The sequence below is a fragment of the Colletotrichum fructicola genome (assembly GCF_000319635.2).
Source record: "Colletotrichum fructicola Nara gc5 chromosome Unknown KSG_Nara_v1_contig02, whole genome shotgun sequence".
Taxonomy (NCBI): domain Eukaryota; kingdom Fungi; phylum Ascomycota; class Sordariomycetes; order Glomerellales; family Glomerellaceae; genus Colletotrichum; species Colletotrichum fructicola.
The window spans coordinates 5,962,793-5,978,212 of record NW_027094052.1 but is presented as its reverse complement, the minus strand read 5'-3'; the positions used below and the strand labels follow the sequence as shown (position 1 = coordinate 5,978,212).

The 15,420-nt window shown below is 56.8% G+C and overlaps 3 protein-coding genes across 3 annotated transcripts; 1 reads left to right on the top strand and 2 right to left on the bottom strand.

The window, feature by feature from the left end:
- Positions 1-53: 53 nt before the first annotated feature.
- Positions 54-4,801, bottom strand: CGGC5_v004456 (putative cytochrome b5; the record flags this gene model as incomplete). The annotated part of the gene is made up of 9 exons (XM_032024485.1): positions 54-544; positions 598-798; positions 850-1,116; positions 1,176-1,421; positions 1,479-1,769; positions 1,821-3,591; positions 3,793-3,810; positions 3,871-4,240; positions 4,299-4,801. The coding sequence occupies 9 exons, from the start codon at positions 4,799-4,801 to the stop codon at positions 54-56; spliced, it is 4,158 nt and encodes a 1,385-aa protein (XP_031878874.1).
- Positions 4,802-5,480: 679 nt separating this feature from the next.
- On the top strand, positions 5,481-9,525 carry Fads1 (Fatty acid desaturase 1; the record flags this gene model as incomplete). The annotated part of the gene is made up of 5 exons (XM_032024486.2): positions 7,481-8,009; positions 8,066-8,326; positions 8,377-8,607; positions 8,663-8,929; positions 8,984-9,525. 5 exons carry the CDS (start codon positions 7,481-7,483, stop codon positions 9,523-9,525), a joined length of 1,830 nt encoding a protein of 609 aa, XP_031878873.2.
- Positions 9,526-10,145: 620 nt separating this feature from the next.
- Positions 10,146-13,687, bottom strand: TEF3 (Elongation factor 3; the record flags this gene model as incomplete). Its single annotated transcript, XM_032024487.1, has 3 exons — positions 10,146-10,204; positions 10,260-13,216; positions 13,536-13,687. The coding sequence occupies 3 exons, from the start codon at positions 13,685-13,687 to the stop codon at positions 10,146-10,148; spliced, it is 3,168 nt and encodes a 1,055-aa protein (XP_031878872.1).
- Positions 13,688-15,420: the final 1,733 nt, after the last annotated feature.

Here is a 15,420-nt window from a genome sequence, read left to right as displayed (position 1 = left end):
CCAACTTAACCTACAAATTCTAACAAACTTACGACACCACCATTCTTCTATGCCTATTCAGTGCTGTATTCGAAGATCTTCCACCTCTTTTCAGGCCCATCCTCCTTCGCAAAATGAACCTTACGCTTCGAACACACACTCTCCTCGATACCCACGCTGCCATCATCCGGTCTTGGCCTAATTCCAGGCGTCTTCTTCCCACGTAGCCGCTGAATCCTGTGCTTCTCCTTAAGCCGACGTTTGACGTCCATCTTGCCCCTGTTCCTCCCATATCGCGAAGCCATAACAGGCTGGTACGATTGCACCACGTAGACGGTCTGGGCGGAGTCCGAGTCGTCCGAGTCCGCCTCGTAGCCACCGGCTGGGTTGACGAGGGAATCGAGCACCTCGCTGGCGGTGTTGGCGTTAGGGCCGTCGAAGAAGTCCTGCACGCCGTACTTGTCCTCCAACATCTGAAAGTGGGGATAGGGCGCGACTTCGTAGGGCTGTGGTGGCGAAGGGGGGTTCGGGGGTCTGTAACCCCAAAGAGGCGGATGGTTCTCGCCTGGAGAGAATCAATCAGGATGATGTCGCTTTCGATGGAAAGACTCAACTTACTCGGTCGCCATCTCTTGGCATTCCAGACGAATTTTTCGGGTCCACTGTCTGCGTATCTGAAATCGATCAACCTGGCACACAGCCGGTGCTCGCAGTTGTTTTTCACGTATTCGGCCAAAACGTCGTCGCTCTGGATACTGTGACCCACGTAGTTACGCAAATTGTCGTAGTTCCGATTTTTGTGGCCAAAGTCGATCACATCTGGGCAGTGTCAGTTGACCATCCAGAGACAGCTTGTAACTTCTGGCATACCTGTCACATCGTAAATCAAGCCATCTACAGCAACATAAGCCAGGCGGCCATCCAGTCCGTCGAAACCTCTCAGCTCCGGGATTGACATGTTGCGAAGCTGAGTCTTTTTAGGGTCGGTCATGGCCACGATGAAGCCCTTCATACGCGCAAACGTCGTCAGAGGACCCTCGTCGTCGTCCTCGGCCGCAAGTGCTTGGGTGGCGTCTTTGCCCAGGTAGGGCCTGAGTGCTTCGACCAGGCGGTAGTTCTCTGCCGAGTCGATGAGAGCTGACAAGAACAAAGTGTTAGTTGATGACTCTTGTCGCATGCATGATAGGGCTGCTCACCTCGGACTGAGTAGATCTCATTGCGGAGCAGGATCTCGTCATGATGCACAACCTCTGGCGACGGCAGTCCGTCAAGCAGGACCGTCTCGGACCGGTTCTCGACTATCCTTCCAATGTGCACGGCCTGCAATGATTCTATCAATTCGTCCTTGGATTTGGGGTGATGTTTGTTGAACAGCTCCGTAATGTCTCTTCCCCCGTTCTCGACCAAGAGCCTTTCGCCTCCGGGGTGGAGCATAATGTGGTCTGAGATTTGCACCTGTCAGTATTCTGACTCTACCAAATGAAGAGTGGTGGTCTTACTTGTGATGTCGTACACCTTATCGTGGATGGCAACGTACATGCTGCAATCCACAAACTCGTAGCGACGCAGCGTCTTTTCCGTGAACGTCCTCTCATGATGCCTGTGCGTGGCTCTGGGCACTTTGGAATTCACATACCCAATGCGATATCGAGAGATCTGGTCGCTAACAGCTCGGGGGAAGACGCCAGCCTGCAATAGCTTCTGGGAAGGGTTGCCACCCGGCGTCGACCTGAGGATTTCCAGGACATTGACGCGCTTGTCGGGGCCAGCATTGTCCAGGTAATCAACATCTTTCAAAATGTCAGCATCAGAAACCCACAAAAGGAATGGTTCACACGCACCAGTGAGGTCGAAAACGCTATCCGCGATACGGACGCAAAAGGGGTAGCCGTTCGTCCCATCGCACAGGGCGATCTCGTCCTCTCTCCAGATTCTCATCGCCCTCCCCAGCGGCACAAGGTTGGGAGCAGCCTGTCTTAGTAGTTTCAAAGCTTCGGGCTTTAGCTGTTGGCCGTTGAACTCCTTCGACGTGATGGTGTTCAGTTGTTCCTCAGTGATGTTGCCCAGGAGTTCCTTGACATCCGAAACGAGGAAGATGTTCAGGTGAATCCCTTCTTCAGCAATGAGCACAGGCTTCCCCTCTTCCACCACTTGGTCATATATCTGGCTTGCGGTAAAGTACTTGAAGTCGCCTTTTCCGGGACGCTGATCAACCGGAACAACGTCACCCGCGATACCCACGCATCCGATGGCCCAGGTCGGTTCAATTTCGATGTGGCCGGGGTCCTTCACCGGCTCCCCGTTGAATCGCAGAACAGCTTCTTCTCCGAACGCCGGGCTCATGGCGTCCCATCCATCCTTGAGTACCTCCTTGAATTTCTCCAACCCAGTTGCTCGCCCATTCTCCCATACACCAGCATACTCCGGCATGCGGAAGTTGAAGTCAAGCCATGATCTGTAATCATTGCCCAAATCCGCCTTCAGCTGCGCCGTCATATCGTTTACAGTGGTAAAGAAAGCGCCTCGCAGCCCCAGAGGCAGATCACAGACTGCTTCGAACGCATCCCAGCAGGACACGGCCAGCTCAATCAAGTCGCGGCGCAGGTTCAGCCTGTTCTTAGGCGGGTCTGGAGCGTGATGCCTCTTATCCATCCGGAAGCCGTCGTACTTGTGTCGGTTCCTGTACAGATACCTCATCGCCGCGGACAGGTCCGACCGCTCGGCGCTGTTCAGCGCCGTCGCGACGCTGGCCTTGATCTTCCACGGGTTGGGGTTGCTGTAATGCGAGGGCTCCCTCTCCGGCACCACCTCCCCGTCGTGCGCGGGCAGAGAGGCGACCATGAGGATGCCGATGGCGCGGAAGAACCACGCCTGCACGGCGCATTCCTTGTTGACGTGCTCGAATTCGGGCGGGATTTGCATGCTCACCCTGCCCTCGGGGAACTTGACGCCGATCACGAGCGGGTGGATGAGTCTGAAGATCATGCTCTGCAGGTACAACTGGTCGACGAGGCCCCTGCGGACGAAGTGTATGGTGAGCGCGACATTCAGCTCGCGGCGGAAGTCGGTCCAGCTCCAAGGCGTCATCTGCCACATCGCGAACGTGTCCGGGAACCACGGCCTCCTTGTCTGGTATGCCCGACGACGCGAGGTGAGCCGCCGCGCCAAAGTGCCCAGCGACTTGCGATGCCATTCAGGCGGGATGTAGCCCATCACCCACCTCGCCTGCGATGGCACGGGGCCGCCGGCGGATTTGAACGGGGCATCTTCGATGGTGACGTCGACAAGAGGCTTGGGCATCTTGAGGGCACCGGGCCCGTATTTGGGCACGATCTTGTTCCAGAAGTCGCCCGAGCGGAACGAGGTGTCCCAGAGGGCCGGGGCTGGCCAGGTTGTGCGGTACGAGGGGATGCAGAGGGCGACGCCGTACGTCTCGTGCCAGGTGTGGCTGTTGATGTTCGGCCATACGGCGAGGCCGGCGATGATGCCTGCTGCGTTGGAGTTCCTGTAATGGGATCCGGTTTCGAGGGATTCGATACCGAAGAGAGAGCCTCCTAAAGTTGACCCCTCCCAGGAGTGGCCCATCTCGGGGTAATATTCCCTGGCTCCGAACTAGGACGTGTCAGTACCGAGGTATGCGGAATCTGGGACATGGTTGATGTTACGATTTCATGTTTTGCGTGCCCGCCTAAGGTGAGCGTTGGTTGCTTCAATCCGGCATTGGGCCTACTTCGAATCTCTAGGTTGACCGCGTGCTTGATGGAAAATTAGTTGGGTTACCAAACCCCGTTACGTGACATCCCCATCACTCACCATGAGTTCGTGTACAATCTTTCCATCCAAGTTAGCATGACTTTTAGCAATACGCCTCTCTCATCTCGGGAGACATACAGTAAGAGCCTGAAGATGCAGGGCCAACCTCTTCGACACCGCTGTAGCGGACGGGTCAAGCATCGTCTGCAAATACACGATATCCAAGGTGATCGGCGACAGCCTGCGATGCGCATTGTAGGTTTGATGGGTCGTCCCAACTTCAGCCGAGCCATTCTCTGAGGCGACAAAGTTGGTAGAATGATCTTTGAAAGCCCATAGAACGGCCGTGTAGAACTCTGGGTCCTCGAAGAAGTCGAGCACTGCTTGCGTGGTTGTCATGAATGAGGTGTCGTTCTTGACGCGCCAGATTTGCTCCCAATTCTTAGAGCCATACGGCACTTCGACTTTGACCGATTCGAGGCCGTCTTTGGATAGTAGCATGCGCAACCTGCGTCACGACGATGTTAACTCCCGGCCAGATCCGTCTCGAACGGTGTTACACTCACCATGGCTCCGTCGCAGACACCCGCAAGATATTATCCGCCAGCTGAATGCACTTCGACAGCTCCTTCCACAGAAACGGGTCATCCACCGTCCATTTCCTACCCGCGTTCCCGGTCCAGTGCTGCTGCTGCACAAAGTCGATCCTCCAGCGGTACTTCTGCCACACGCGCAGCCACGAATCCTCGTCCACGCACAGGTCGTTGGCCGTGGTGTGGTCGCTCTCGTCGTATGCCGTGTAGTCCTCGGCGCTAGCCAGAATCGCGGCCTCCCACGTCGTCAGGCCGTACATGAAGTGCTTCTGCAGGCGCTCGGAGAGGTAGAGGTCGTCGAGCTCGGCCGGCGACGGCTTCGGGAGCGCGTTGGTGCTGGGCGGGTCGAGCCGCAGCGTGAGGGGGTCCATGGAGGGGAACATGGGGTCCAGCCATGATAGCCTGTCATTGTTGAGCTGCGGGAGGGTGCCCGTGACATAGTGCTTCTTCCATGGGTCGACGCGGTTGTCGCTCATGTTGGCATCTGATGGTTGCAGGAGTCGAAGGACATGCGAAAGGAACAAGATCGAGAGCTGCGGACGTTCGGAAACACGTCGCAATACACTGAAGGAAAAGAAACTGAAGAATCAAGTTTTGGAAGAGAAAGGGATCGAACCAAAGGTTGATGGCCGGGCATCACGCCCCCTTTCAACTCCCAGATGAGGTTGAAGAAGTCCAGAGCAGGTATGACATTGACACAACCGCCCTTTGTGGTCGATTTCAATGGACTTCGAAAAATAGCTTTCAATTGAACGAAACCGGCGAAAAAGCACAGACAGAACAAGAGGTATTCAGCGGTTTCTTTGGGACCTTAATTGTCAATGCTGGGGAATATGGCAGGGAGACGAATGACAAAGAAAACGAGCTCGACGTTGAGAAACAATGAGCGCAATATCCCTTTGCAGGTATTGACCTAGGTAGGATTCTCTGGAATGAATCTGATAATCTCAGACTTGAATGAGAAGTTTCTGCCAGTTTCTTTTCTGTCTTAATCATGAATGTTGAAGTTATTGACGACACTGTCTTCAGCTTGGCAGCCAATTTTCATACCCAAACCTTGCCATCCTCTGAAAACCATGTCATCGCCATGACCCAGAAGTCTGAAGCATCACCTACCATCTTCTCAACTCATGCTATTGCTCGCCATCCTCCGCAATGGACGACGCAGAACTCCCCTTCACCTTCCCAACCCATCCCCCCTTATCTCCAACCACAACCTCCCTCCTCCCAACCCCCATCCGCCTCCCCTGCCCTCCCCCGCCCGCCCTCGACACCCTCTTCCACGCCGAACACGGCCAACTCTTCAACCTAAGCGGCCTACGCACCTCCGAGTCCCTCATTCTCCAAGCCCTCGACCCCTACTCCCCGTCGCCTTCCCCAATCGATGGCTTCATACACGTCAACGAAGCAAAATGGCACAGCATCTTCCACCGCAGCAAATGGGCCAGCACAGCCTGCCACATCGCCAACAGGCCTTTACACATCGACGACGACATCGCATGGGGGCATATCAGCCCTGCGATCGAGCTCGCGGACAGGATGCTGCAGCAGGCGCTCGCGCACCACTGGCTGCTCGCGATGCTGAGCGCGGCGGGGCGTGAGGCGGTGCATGGGGTCTCGGCGACGGTTGATGGGCGGAGGTATGCCAACGCGACGATCTACCGCGCGGTTCCTGGGCCGGTTACGCATGATGCGCGCGCGCAGGCGGTGAAGGTGTTAGATGAGATTGCGGAGAGCGTGTTTTGGGGGTTTCATCATGGGGATGAGGCGCCGGGACTGTTGGGCAAGACGGACACGATAATGAGTGAGGGGCGGGGGTATCATTGGTGCACGGTAGATGTGAAGCTGGTTGAGAGGATGTGTGAAGGGACGGAGGGGGAGAGGAGGGCTGCTGGTGTTGAGGTTGCTATTATTGTAGGTAATCCATCCCCAATTAATGTCGTTCGCAATCTAATGTGATTTTTCATTCTAGATGTTGCATGAACTCATGGTCTGCTCCCCCAGCCTCCATATCTAAACCAGATCTATTAACCGTCTGAAGCACGCAATATCAAGACACGTCCTCACCTCGATCAAAGCCCAAAACCCAGCTCACAACTGCCCCTCCTTCGAACTCGTGAGTCGCCTCCCCCCGCCATCCCAACCCGCAAGCTAACCACCCCCAGTTCTTCAACAACGAACGCTGGGCCGAAGCAGGCTACTCCTTCGAAACCGCCTTCCTCGGCACCGTCCTCCGCAACACCTGGCCCAGCTCCCGCTCCCGCCGCAAAGCCTACCACGCCCTGCTTGCCCCGCGTCCGGAGACCGCCGCCGCGGGGCAGTTCCAGTACTACGGCGGCTGGGCGCCCTCCGACCCGTTCGTCGAGGAGCGCGCGGGCGTGCCGGGGCGGGTGCTGTGGGAAATGGCCCGCGAGGACTTCTGGGGGGTGAGAGTGCGCAAGTTTGGGGCGGAGGGGGTCAGGGTTAAGGGGGGTGTGAGTGTTGCGAGGGCGGAGTACTCGAAGGCGAGGGGGTATACGGTGCGCAGGGCGGACGTGCTTGATGATGCTGGCGGGTTTGGGGGACGGATTAGGGAGCGGAGGGAGAGGTTGAAGATGTTGAGGCCGTGGTATGCATGTGAGTATCGCAAGTGGTGCGAGACGCCGTTTGCGGAGTTTCAGATGCGCAGCTGGGTGCCGGGGGCCAAAGGGATTGGGAGGAGTGTCAAGTGCGAAGCTGGTGTTATCGCGGCTGCAAAGAAGATGGTTTCCCCGTTTGGAGTTGAGGAGCAAGTCTGCGGGACGAGGATCGAGGGGGAGAGGAGCGGACGGGGCTTCTGGAGGGCGGTTGGGTTTCTTGCGATGGCTGTGGTGCCGGTGAGGCGGGGCGTGAAAGCATGGGAGGACGAGAGCGTGCCGGCGTATCCGGACGTTCTTGTCCATGGAGCGAGGTTTGCGGCGCCGCGGGGGTTTCTGGAGGAGGTTATGCGGCGGGGGAGGGGTAAGAAAGAGAGGGACAGGAGGAGGTGCGTTGGGCGGGCTGGGGAGAGGAGTCATGATCGGGAGATGTGTTTTGATAATGCGAGGGTTGCGTTTTTGAGATGGAAATGGGGCGGTGTTATGTCTGGGGAACTTGTGATGGAGTTTGAAGCGGCGATGAGGGAGGTGAGGGCGAAGATGGATATGTTCCCCTTGGATGATGTTTGGTTGGACTTCGGATTCCGGATACCGGAGTACAGCGGGGAGGTGTTCTTGCCCGTGGGATATGAGGATGATCGGGTTGATGAGGAAGATGCTGACTTGCCCAGTTGGGCCATTGCAAGGCCTGGCATTGCTGGAGAGGTTATCGGGACTGTCATCAAGCATTACTCGCCTGGAGAGATTGGAGACCTCCAATCGTTGGGAGCAGGGCAAAAGGTCGTCTTATGGCAGGACGAAGACGAGACGGAGATCCAAGTCTACGATGTTAGTGAGATGTTCCCCAACGGCTGGGACTCAGATGCCAGATATGCCTTCACTGCTCCAGGTCCGCGAGGACGCATGCTCTCTCCAAACCTCGAAGCGAGCATCCTCTCCCAAGTCCTCAACCAAGAACCTCTCGGTAAGGCAATGCTCTGGCGCCAAGCAGAAGACGTCCGGATCAACGACGGCAACGAGGGCAGATCGCGATGGATCGCGCTCGGAGCCGAAGTCTTCGATATCACAAGTAAGCCTCCCCTCGCCCCCTCTTTCTCACGGCACCTCGACTTACACAAAACGTAGACTTGAACCTCTCCCCGGACCACTACACCTTCCAACACATCCTCTCCCGCACCCGAAACCCCGTCGACGCAATCGACGCCGGCTTCCACCCAGACCTGATCCGCGCCAACCTCCTCCCGTATAAGATCGGCTGGCTGCGCGACGAGAGCGCCGGCCCGCGGCGGAGGGACCGCGTGTTCACGCCCACCGAGGTGAAGTGGTTCGCGGCCCGCGAGACGGGGATGTACGTCGTCATCAACGGCAGCGTATACGATTTCACAGGTAATGTTATCAAGATATGCGAGATACAGAGCAGGGCTGACTCGGGGCAGGATACTGCGACATGCACCCCGGCGGCGCGTCCCTCATCTCCCATCTCGCCGGTCAAGACGCCACTGAGGCATGGAGGCAGGCCCACGGGCAGGGCGGATCTGTCTCCGGGGTGGATGTGCATGCAGCGCTGGAGGAGTTGAGGATCGGAAGCGTCGTGCCGGAGCAGTCGGCGTCCAAACCGCTCTCGTCGTCCCAGATCCGGATTCGGGACTGTGTTTTCGGGCGGGAAAGTGAGTTCCATCATGCCCTTTGCGTTGTTTGAATACTGACAACTACAATTTGCAGAAATCAAGCCCGAGCAGACCCAGGCACTCAACGACTTAGAACCATACTGGGGCACAGATTGCACACCACACCTCGAGGCACAGAGCCCGCACTGGGTATTGACCAAGCTGTATGACACGCGTGACTTCATCGTCGCCAAGATCGCAGCACGCCCTGAAGACTTTCCCATGACGCAACAGACCTTGCGAGAGTTCGACGGCAAAGAGACAGATCTTGGTTTCCGCGAGGCGCACGTGTCTGACGGGACGTCCATCTACAACATGACCTGTACACATCTCCCAACCCACTCACGCCTTGAATCCCGTCACTGACATACCACAGCGTTCATCAGATACACCTCTCCATCACCACTCACCGCATCCCTCCTTACCCGCGCCGGCACAACCCTGACCTTGTCCCCCGAGGACACCGAGTTGCGAACATGGCTACAAACCTCCTGCCGCCACCGTATCATCGCATCCCACGACCACCGACAACCCAACCCGGGCACCAGCCAGCCCCGCTGGAAGACCGACGTCCAAAGCGTCCCCCGCGCCTCAGCCCCCGGCCACTTCCCCAAAGTCATCAAAGCAGCTAAGGTCGAGATGAACTGGGCGAGGGCACTGCAGGGCGACGCGACTTCTCCCGGTCCAAAGAGCGACGTCAGACCGACACAGGCGTCTCCGAAGACGCGGGCGGGAGGGGGTACGAGAGGAGGGTTTGGTGGTGCGGGTGGGAAGGGCAGAGTTGAGGCGATCGAGCTTCCTTTGTTGAACCAAAAACCGCAATCAGTGGATGGGGATGTTGTCATGGAGGACGTGCAACCTGACGTGTGGACCGTCGTTGGGAAAAAGGGCCGCAGACGGACTCGGAAAAGACGCTGAAAACCATTGTTTTTGGGCGTTGCACAATGTTTGCTTTTCAGAAACAAAGACGCAGATGGCAATGTTTGTGAGCATACAAACCTAACCGAAGACAATGTGAAGCGATGTTGACTCGGCCAAATGCAACCCGGGGAACTCGAATGCAAGCACATAAATAGCCACCGCAGACAAAGGAACGACGATGAGAAGCACGCAGAGGAACAATCACTGTCGAGGGCCGCATGGTAAAGGGAGGACGGGGACGGTCCTCGCGCTTGCGGTACACCAAACCTGAGGCATCAACAGTGAATCCATACACCAGAGACAGCATCACCAGCACATCACTTCAAAGGGACCATTATGAAATGTCTATGGCATGTATTGCCGTCTATTTACTCTTTCTACCTCTTATTCTACCCCACATTCCCTGTCGCCAGGAACCTCTCTCCTCGCCTGCAGGATCCTCCAATCCTGGAGCGAGATGGTCATTCCTTCATCCGGCGATTCATGTCAAAGGGGAATCTCATGGGTGCTCGTCAAAGAAATCATAAACAGGCCCGTAACCATGCAACCCGCGTTACCGAAAAGACTTTTGGAAGGCTCGTGACAAATGGAAAGGAAAGCGACCGTGACGAGTTGGTTTAGATGTCGTCCTCGTCGGAGAAGACCTCCTCACCACGCTTGCGGCGGGCCATACGCTCTGGAGATATAGTTAGCATTCTGTTTGAATCAAGTGGTGGCTGGGATGAACATACCCTTCTTCTTCTTACGGGCCTCGGAAGAAGTCAACTTAACCTTCTTCTTGGTGTTGACAATCTTGTTACCCATAGCGTCGAACTTCTCCTCCTCATCACCGTCGTCAGCCTTGAGACGGGGACCAGCACCCTGGCCCTGGACCCAGTTGTGGCCGGAAGGAGTCATCTTGCCGTCCATGACAGCCCAGACCTCCTCAGTCAAGTCCTTGGTGAACTCGGCAGAGTGAGTGATGATGATGACACCACCCTCGAAGGCCTTGAGAGCCTTGGACAGGGCACCGAGAGAGTCACGGTCCAAGTAGTTGGTAGGCTCGTCAAGAACGATCAAGTGGGGACGCTGCCAAGAGCAAGCGGCAAGGACGACCTTGACACGCTGGCCACCAGACAGACCACGCATGCGAGAGTGGGAAACCAGCTCAGCATCGAGACCGAAGTTGGCGCAGTGAGACTCAATCTCCTTACGGACCAGGGGACGGAACTGACCGGAGGCGAGGGCCTCCTTCATGTCGACATCGGCAACCATCTTCTGGTGAGAAGCCAAAAGCTCGGAACGGGGCAGCCAGGCATTGTCAGCGGACATCATGGGAGTCCAGCGCTCGTTCTTCTGACCGACGTTGTCACCAATGGCGAAAGAGCACTCGTACTCGTAGGAGTTCTTGAACTTTCTGCGAGAGTTGATGCCGATAATGCGACGCTGGGTACCCTCGATCTTGAAAATCTTGTTCATGGCCTCCTCATCGGCCTCGGTGATGACCTTGTTGGCACGATCCATGGTCTCACGATCCTCACCAGTCTGGAAACGCCACTGGATGTACTCGGAAGGAGTGGAGTCGAGGTGGTTATCAATGTGAGCGAAAGCGTGCTGCTTGATGTAGGCGATACGGATGTTCTCGTGCTGGTAGATCTCACCCTCGGTAGGGATAAGCTCGCCGGTGAGGACGTTGATGAGGGTGGACTTGCCAGCACCGTTGGGGCCAATGACGGCAATACGGGAACCGAGAGAGCACTGGAAGGTGATGTCGGAGATCTGGGGCTTGCTGGTACCGGGGTACTGGAAGGACATCTTGCTGGCACGGAGAATGGCCTTGGCCTTGGTCTTGACACCCTCGAGGAAACCGGGCTCGGGGAAGCGGAACTCCATCTCGGAGGCACCGAGCTCGTAGTAGGACTTGGCCTGGGGGTTCTTCTTGACGAACTCGGACAGGTTACCACGGTAGCGCTTAAGCTTGAAGCGCTCGTAGTGGATGATGTGCTGGCAGACGTTGTCGAGGAAGCCGGAGTCGTGGGAGACGATGATGGAAGTGCAGGGGGAGGTGCAGAGGTACTCCTCGAGCCACTTGACGTTCTTCACGTCCAAGTGGTTGGTAGGCTCGTCGAGAAGCAGGATATCAGGGGCCTCGAAGACGGCACGGCACAGAGCGAGCTTCATCTTCCAACCACCAGAGAGGGCAGAGATCTCACCCTTAACCATGGTGTCGGTGAAGCCGAACTCGTTCAGCTTGGCCTCGACCTCGGCCTGGGCGGTCTCGACACCGGCAGCCTTGAGCTTCATCATGGTCCAGTCAATGGTGGTCATCTCAGTGTCAGCAGAGTCAAGGTCGTGCTCAACGAAGACGGTCTTGACCTCGCTCTGCTTGGGGAAACCCTCGACCTGCTCGTTGTTGATGGCACGCATGAGAGTAGACTTGCCGGAACCGTTGGGACCGCAAAGACCGTAGCGCTGGCCACGCTTGAGACGGAGGTGGGTCTGGTTGAGCAGGATCTTGGCACCGTAGGCGAGAGAGAAGGTGCAGTTGCAAAGGTCCTCACCCTCCTCGTCATCGGCATCACCCTCGGCCTCCTCGGCAGCGCCGGGGGAAGCCTTCTTGCGGAGGTCGTCAGTGACCTTCTGGGCGTCCTCGTCGCCAACAATGACGGCGATGTAGGGCTTGAGGGCCTCGGCCCAGACCTGGGACTCCTGCTCCTTCTCGTCGATGAGCTGGCCGGCAATGGCGGCAGCGTACTCAAGGACGATCTCGAGCTTCTCAGCCTTGGCCTTGTGCTTGGCGGGGATGACCTCCTTGAGCTTGGGGAGGACGACCTTGACGTCAGAGTCGCGCTTGACCTCGGGGATCTTGCCGTCAACGACGTTACCGACACGGATGAGGGTGTCGAGGGCCTGGCGAGTCTTCTCACGAGCCTCAGGGTCGGCCAAGTTGTCGTGGTTCTTCTCAAGACCGGGCATCATCTTGGGCAAGAAAGGAGCAACGATGTTGGGGTCGTCGACGAGCTTGCACATGTTGTCGACAATGACGGCGGACTTACGCTTGATGGCAGTCTCACGCTCGGCGAGACCACGGTCAAGGAGGGGAACCATGAGGGCAAGAGTGGGCTCCTGGACCTCAGTGACGAAGGTGGTGGCACCGAGCAAGTGAACGGTCTCGGGGACGTTCTCGGGCTTGGCGATACACTTGATAAGCTCGGGGATGAAGCGCTCGATATCCTTGTTGACGATGAGCTGGCAGATGAGCTCCATGGTCTTGTAGGCACGCTCCTTGACCTCCTTCTTGGTGTCCCACATGGACTCGGAGACGACGGGGATGAGGTCGGGGACGCGGAAAGCGACCTGGGCGGGGGCGGTGCGGACGACGGTCTCGAGGACGTCGAGGGCAGCCATCTTCTCCTGCCACTTCTGGGCGGTCAGGAGGGAGTTGCAGACGGGGTCGAAGACACCCTTGACGGCGTTGGGGTTGATGGCCTCGGCGATGGCCAGGGCAGCAGCCTGGGCGGCATTCTTGACACCGGTGATCTTGTCACCAACGGCGGCGAGGACGTTGGGGAGGAGGGCGACAAGGAAGGGCTCGACGTGGGCGGAGACCTCGGAGTGCTGGGCAATGGCGGCGATGGCAAGGGCGGCCTTCTCACGGGCAGCGGCATCCTTCTTGTTGTTGAACAGCTTGCGGATGGCCTCGATGCTCCTGCGGGGTAATCCATGTCAGTTCTGATGCTCCAGAAAATTTTTGTGTGTGCACCGAAAATAGCTCGCCGCTGAGTGGCCAGGGGGACAGCTAACTTGCAGATGCTGGCGGGTCGGTGCAAAGGCCGCCCGAGACGAGGCGAAAAAAATAAGCACGCAGGAAAAAAAAATCTGAAAAAGTTGGAGAAGGGTCCCAAGGCCGCGGACACGGTGGCTTGGGTCGCATCTGCCATACTCTTTTCCGACTCTTCTGGTGCCGCCGCTTCATCGCCGTGGTGTGTAGAGAACGGAATCGGGAGTCAAGGGGCAGAAAAACTCACTTGGTGGGAACATCCTGGTCCTCGATGCGGCCGTTCATGAAGGAAGCCAGGGCGCTGGCAGACTCCTTGACGTCGGCAGCCTCCTTGGAGACGGTGAGCTTCTGGAAGAGCTCGTCAAGAACCTTGACGGACTGGGCGTTCTCGGAAGACATTATGGCGGTTGTTGTTGGGGTATTAATCTCGATCGGGGTGATGTCGAAATTTGACGTGAAAGAATCGCAGATCCGAACGTCTAAAGCGTCTAGATGCGAAGTCTATGCTCTATCGTATAACCGAAAGGCGAGTTCTGGGTATTGGGAAGGCCCGCGAGAAGAGACGACGACTGGAGGATCGTCGGAAACTTCTGCTCTAGATGGCGCTTCGGTCGCTGTTGTTTCTTCTTGCGAAGGCGGGGGTTGATCAGGGCAGCAAAGCTCTTGACAACCGTCGCAGACAGTGACGATGTTTTGTGGAAAAGAAAGTCAAAGGACTGAGTGGAGATACGTCTGGAGGAAGACGAACAATCCAGGAGAGGAAGAAAAGGGAACGGAGGTAGAGAGAGGTTCGAGAGAGGAAGAGGAGGAAGAAATATTCGGGAGGGGGGAGAAGATGGCGGGGGGACGAGTTTTTTTTATCTGCAATCGCTTTTCTGGCTTGTGTTATCGCTCTTGCCCCCTCCTCCCCCTCCATTCCCACTGAAAGAGGGCCACTCGAGGCCACTCAGGCGGGCCCATGGGTGTCCCCTCGCAGGTGTGGCAGGTCCAGCGTCGCCTCAGTTGGCTTGGGCTGGTCGGGTCTGGTCTGGCTGCCTGCCTGCCACATTCACTCGCCGCCTTCCCACCAAAAAAGTTTTTTTATTTTATTTTTCCCGGGCGACCTGAGGCACTGCCTTGGTCCTTCCGCCTGCTGGTGCACTCTTTCTGAGAGTCCTGGCCCGGCGACGGCGACGCTAGCGGCAAGGGTAGCCCCACACCTCAGAAAAATCAGAAACTGCGGAAACCAGGAGCGGTGCAGCGGCCTGACTGGGTGTCGCTGCACTGTCCACGCTGTCCTTGACCTGTGTCCTCCTGTTCTGGCCAGTAGGTATCGGGCTTGCTTGGTGCTCGCCCAACCACTGACATGTCTCGAACAGTGTGAGTGCAGCGCTGCGCCGTGTGCTGGGCTGTACAGAGTACCCCTCCAGTCAGAGAGACATCCCCCCTGGCGAGTAATGCTTATCGGCGGGGCTATCAGACCCCGCGCTAGTCCGAAACGGGATAGATGGTGGAAGGCGGTGAGAGAAATGCCCCTTCATGCGTTGGCTGCACCACTGCAATTTTCATTCTCAGGTCGACATTTTTTTTTTTTTTGCCTTGGGTGGCATTGGAAGTTCGGTGCCAATTGTCAGTTGGGCATTCAGGGCCCACGGACGGTAACTTGTAGTTTGCCATTTGACATCTCAATGTTGGAATCCATGCTGGTGTTTTGTCCCAGTGTCGGTGTTCCTGACTTTTTTTTTTTTTTTTTTTTTTTCTTGTTGAGGTGTCCTTCACCAGGGATCCCCGTACTCTTTTTTTGTTAGTCTCACACAGCGACCATCCACCATCTCATAATGACAATGGTTGGTTCCAAGATTGCCATGCTATTCTTTCTGCTCTCGTCGGCGCAGAAACACCGTCTTACCTGGCCCCTGCCCTATGTTCCGACGCTGGCCCAACGGAGCAGACCTCCGAGATATTCCCATACTATTCCGTCACTGCTTGAACCGTCTTCTCCTAAAAGACCCTCGGACGGTGTCGGTGTTTTGCCATCTCAATCGCATGCCTTATACGTGTATCTGCTGCCTTGCCCCTTGCCATCTCAAATCCAAAAAACTGCGGTGGCTATCGCTAAAGACAGCTCCACGAGTGGCGGTCGACCCGACATG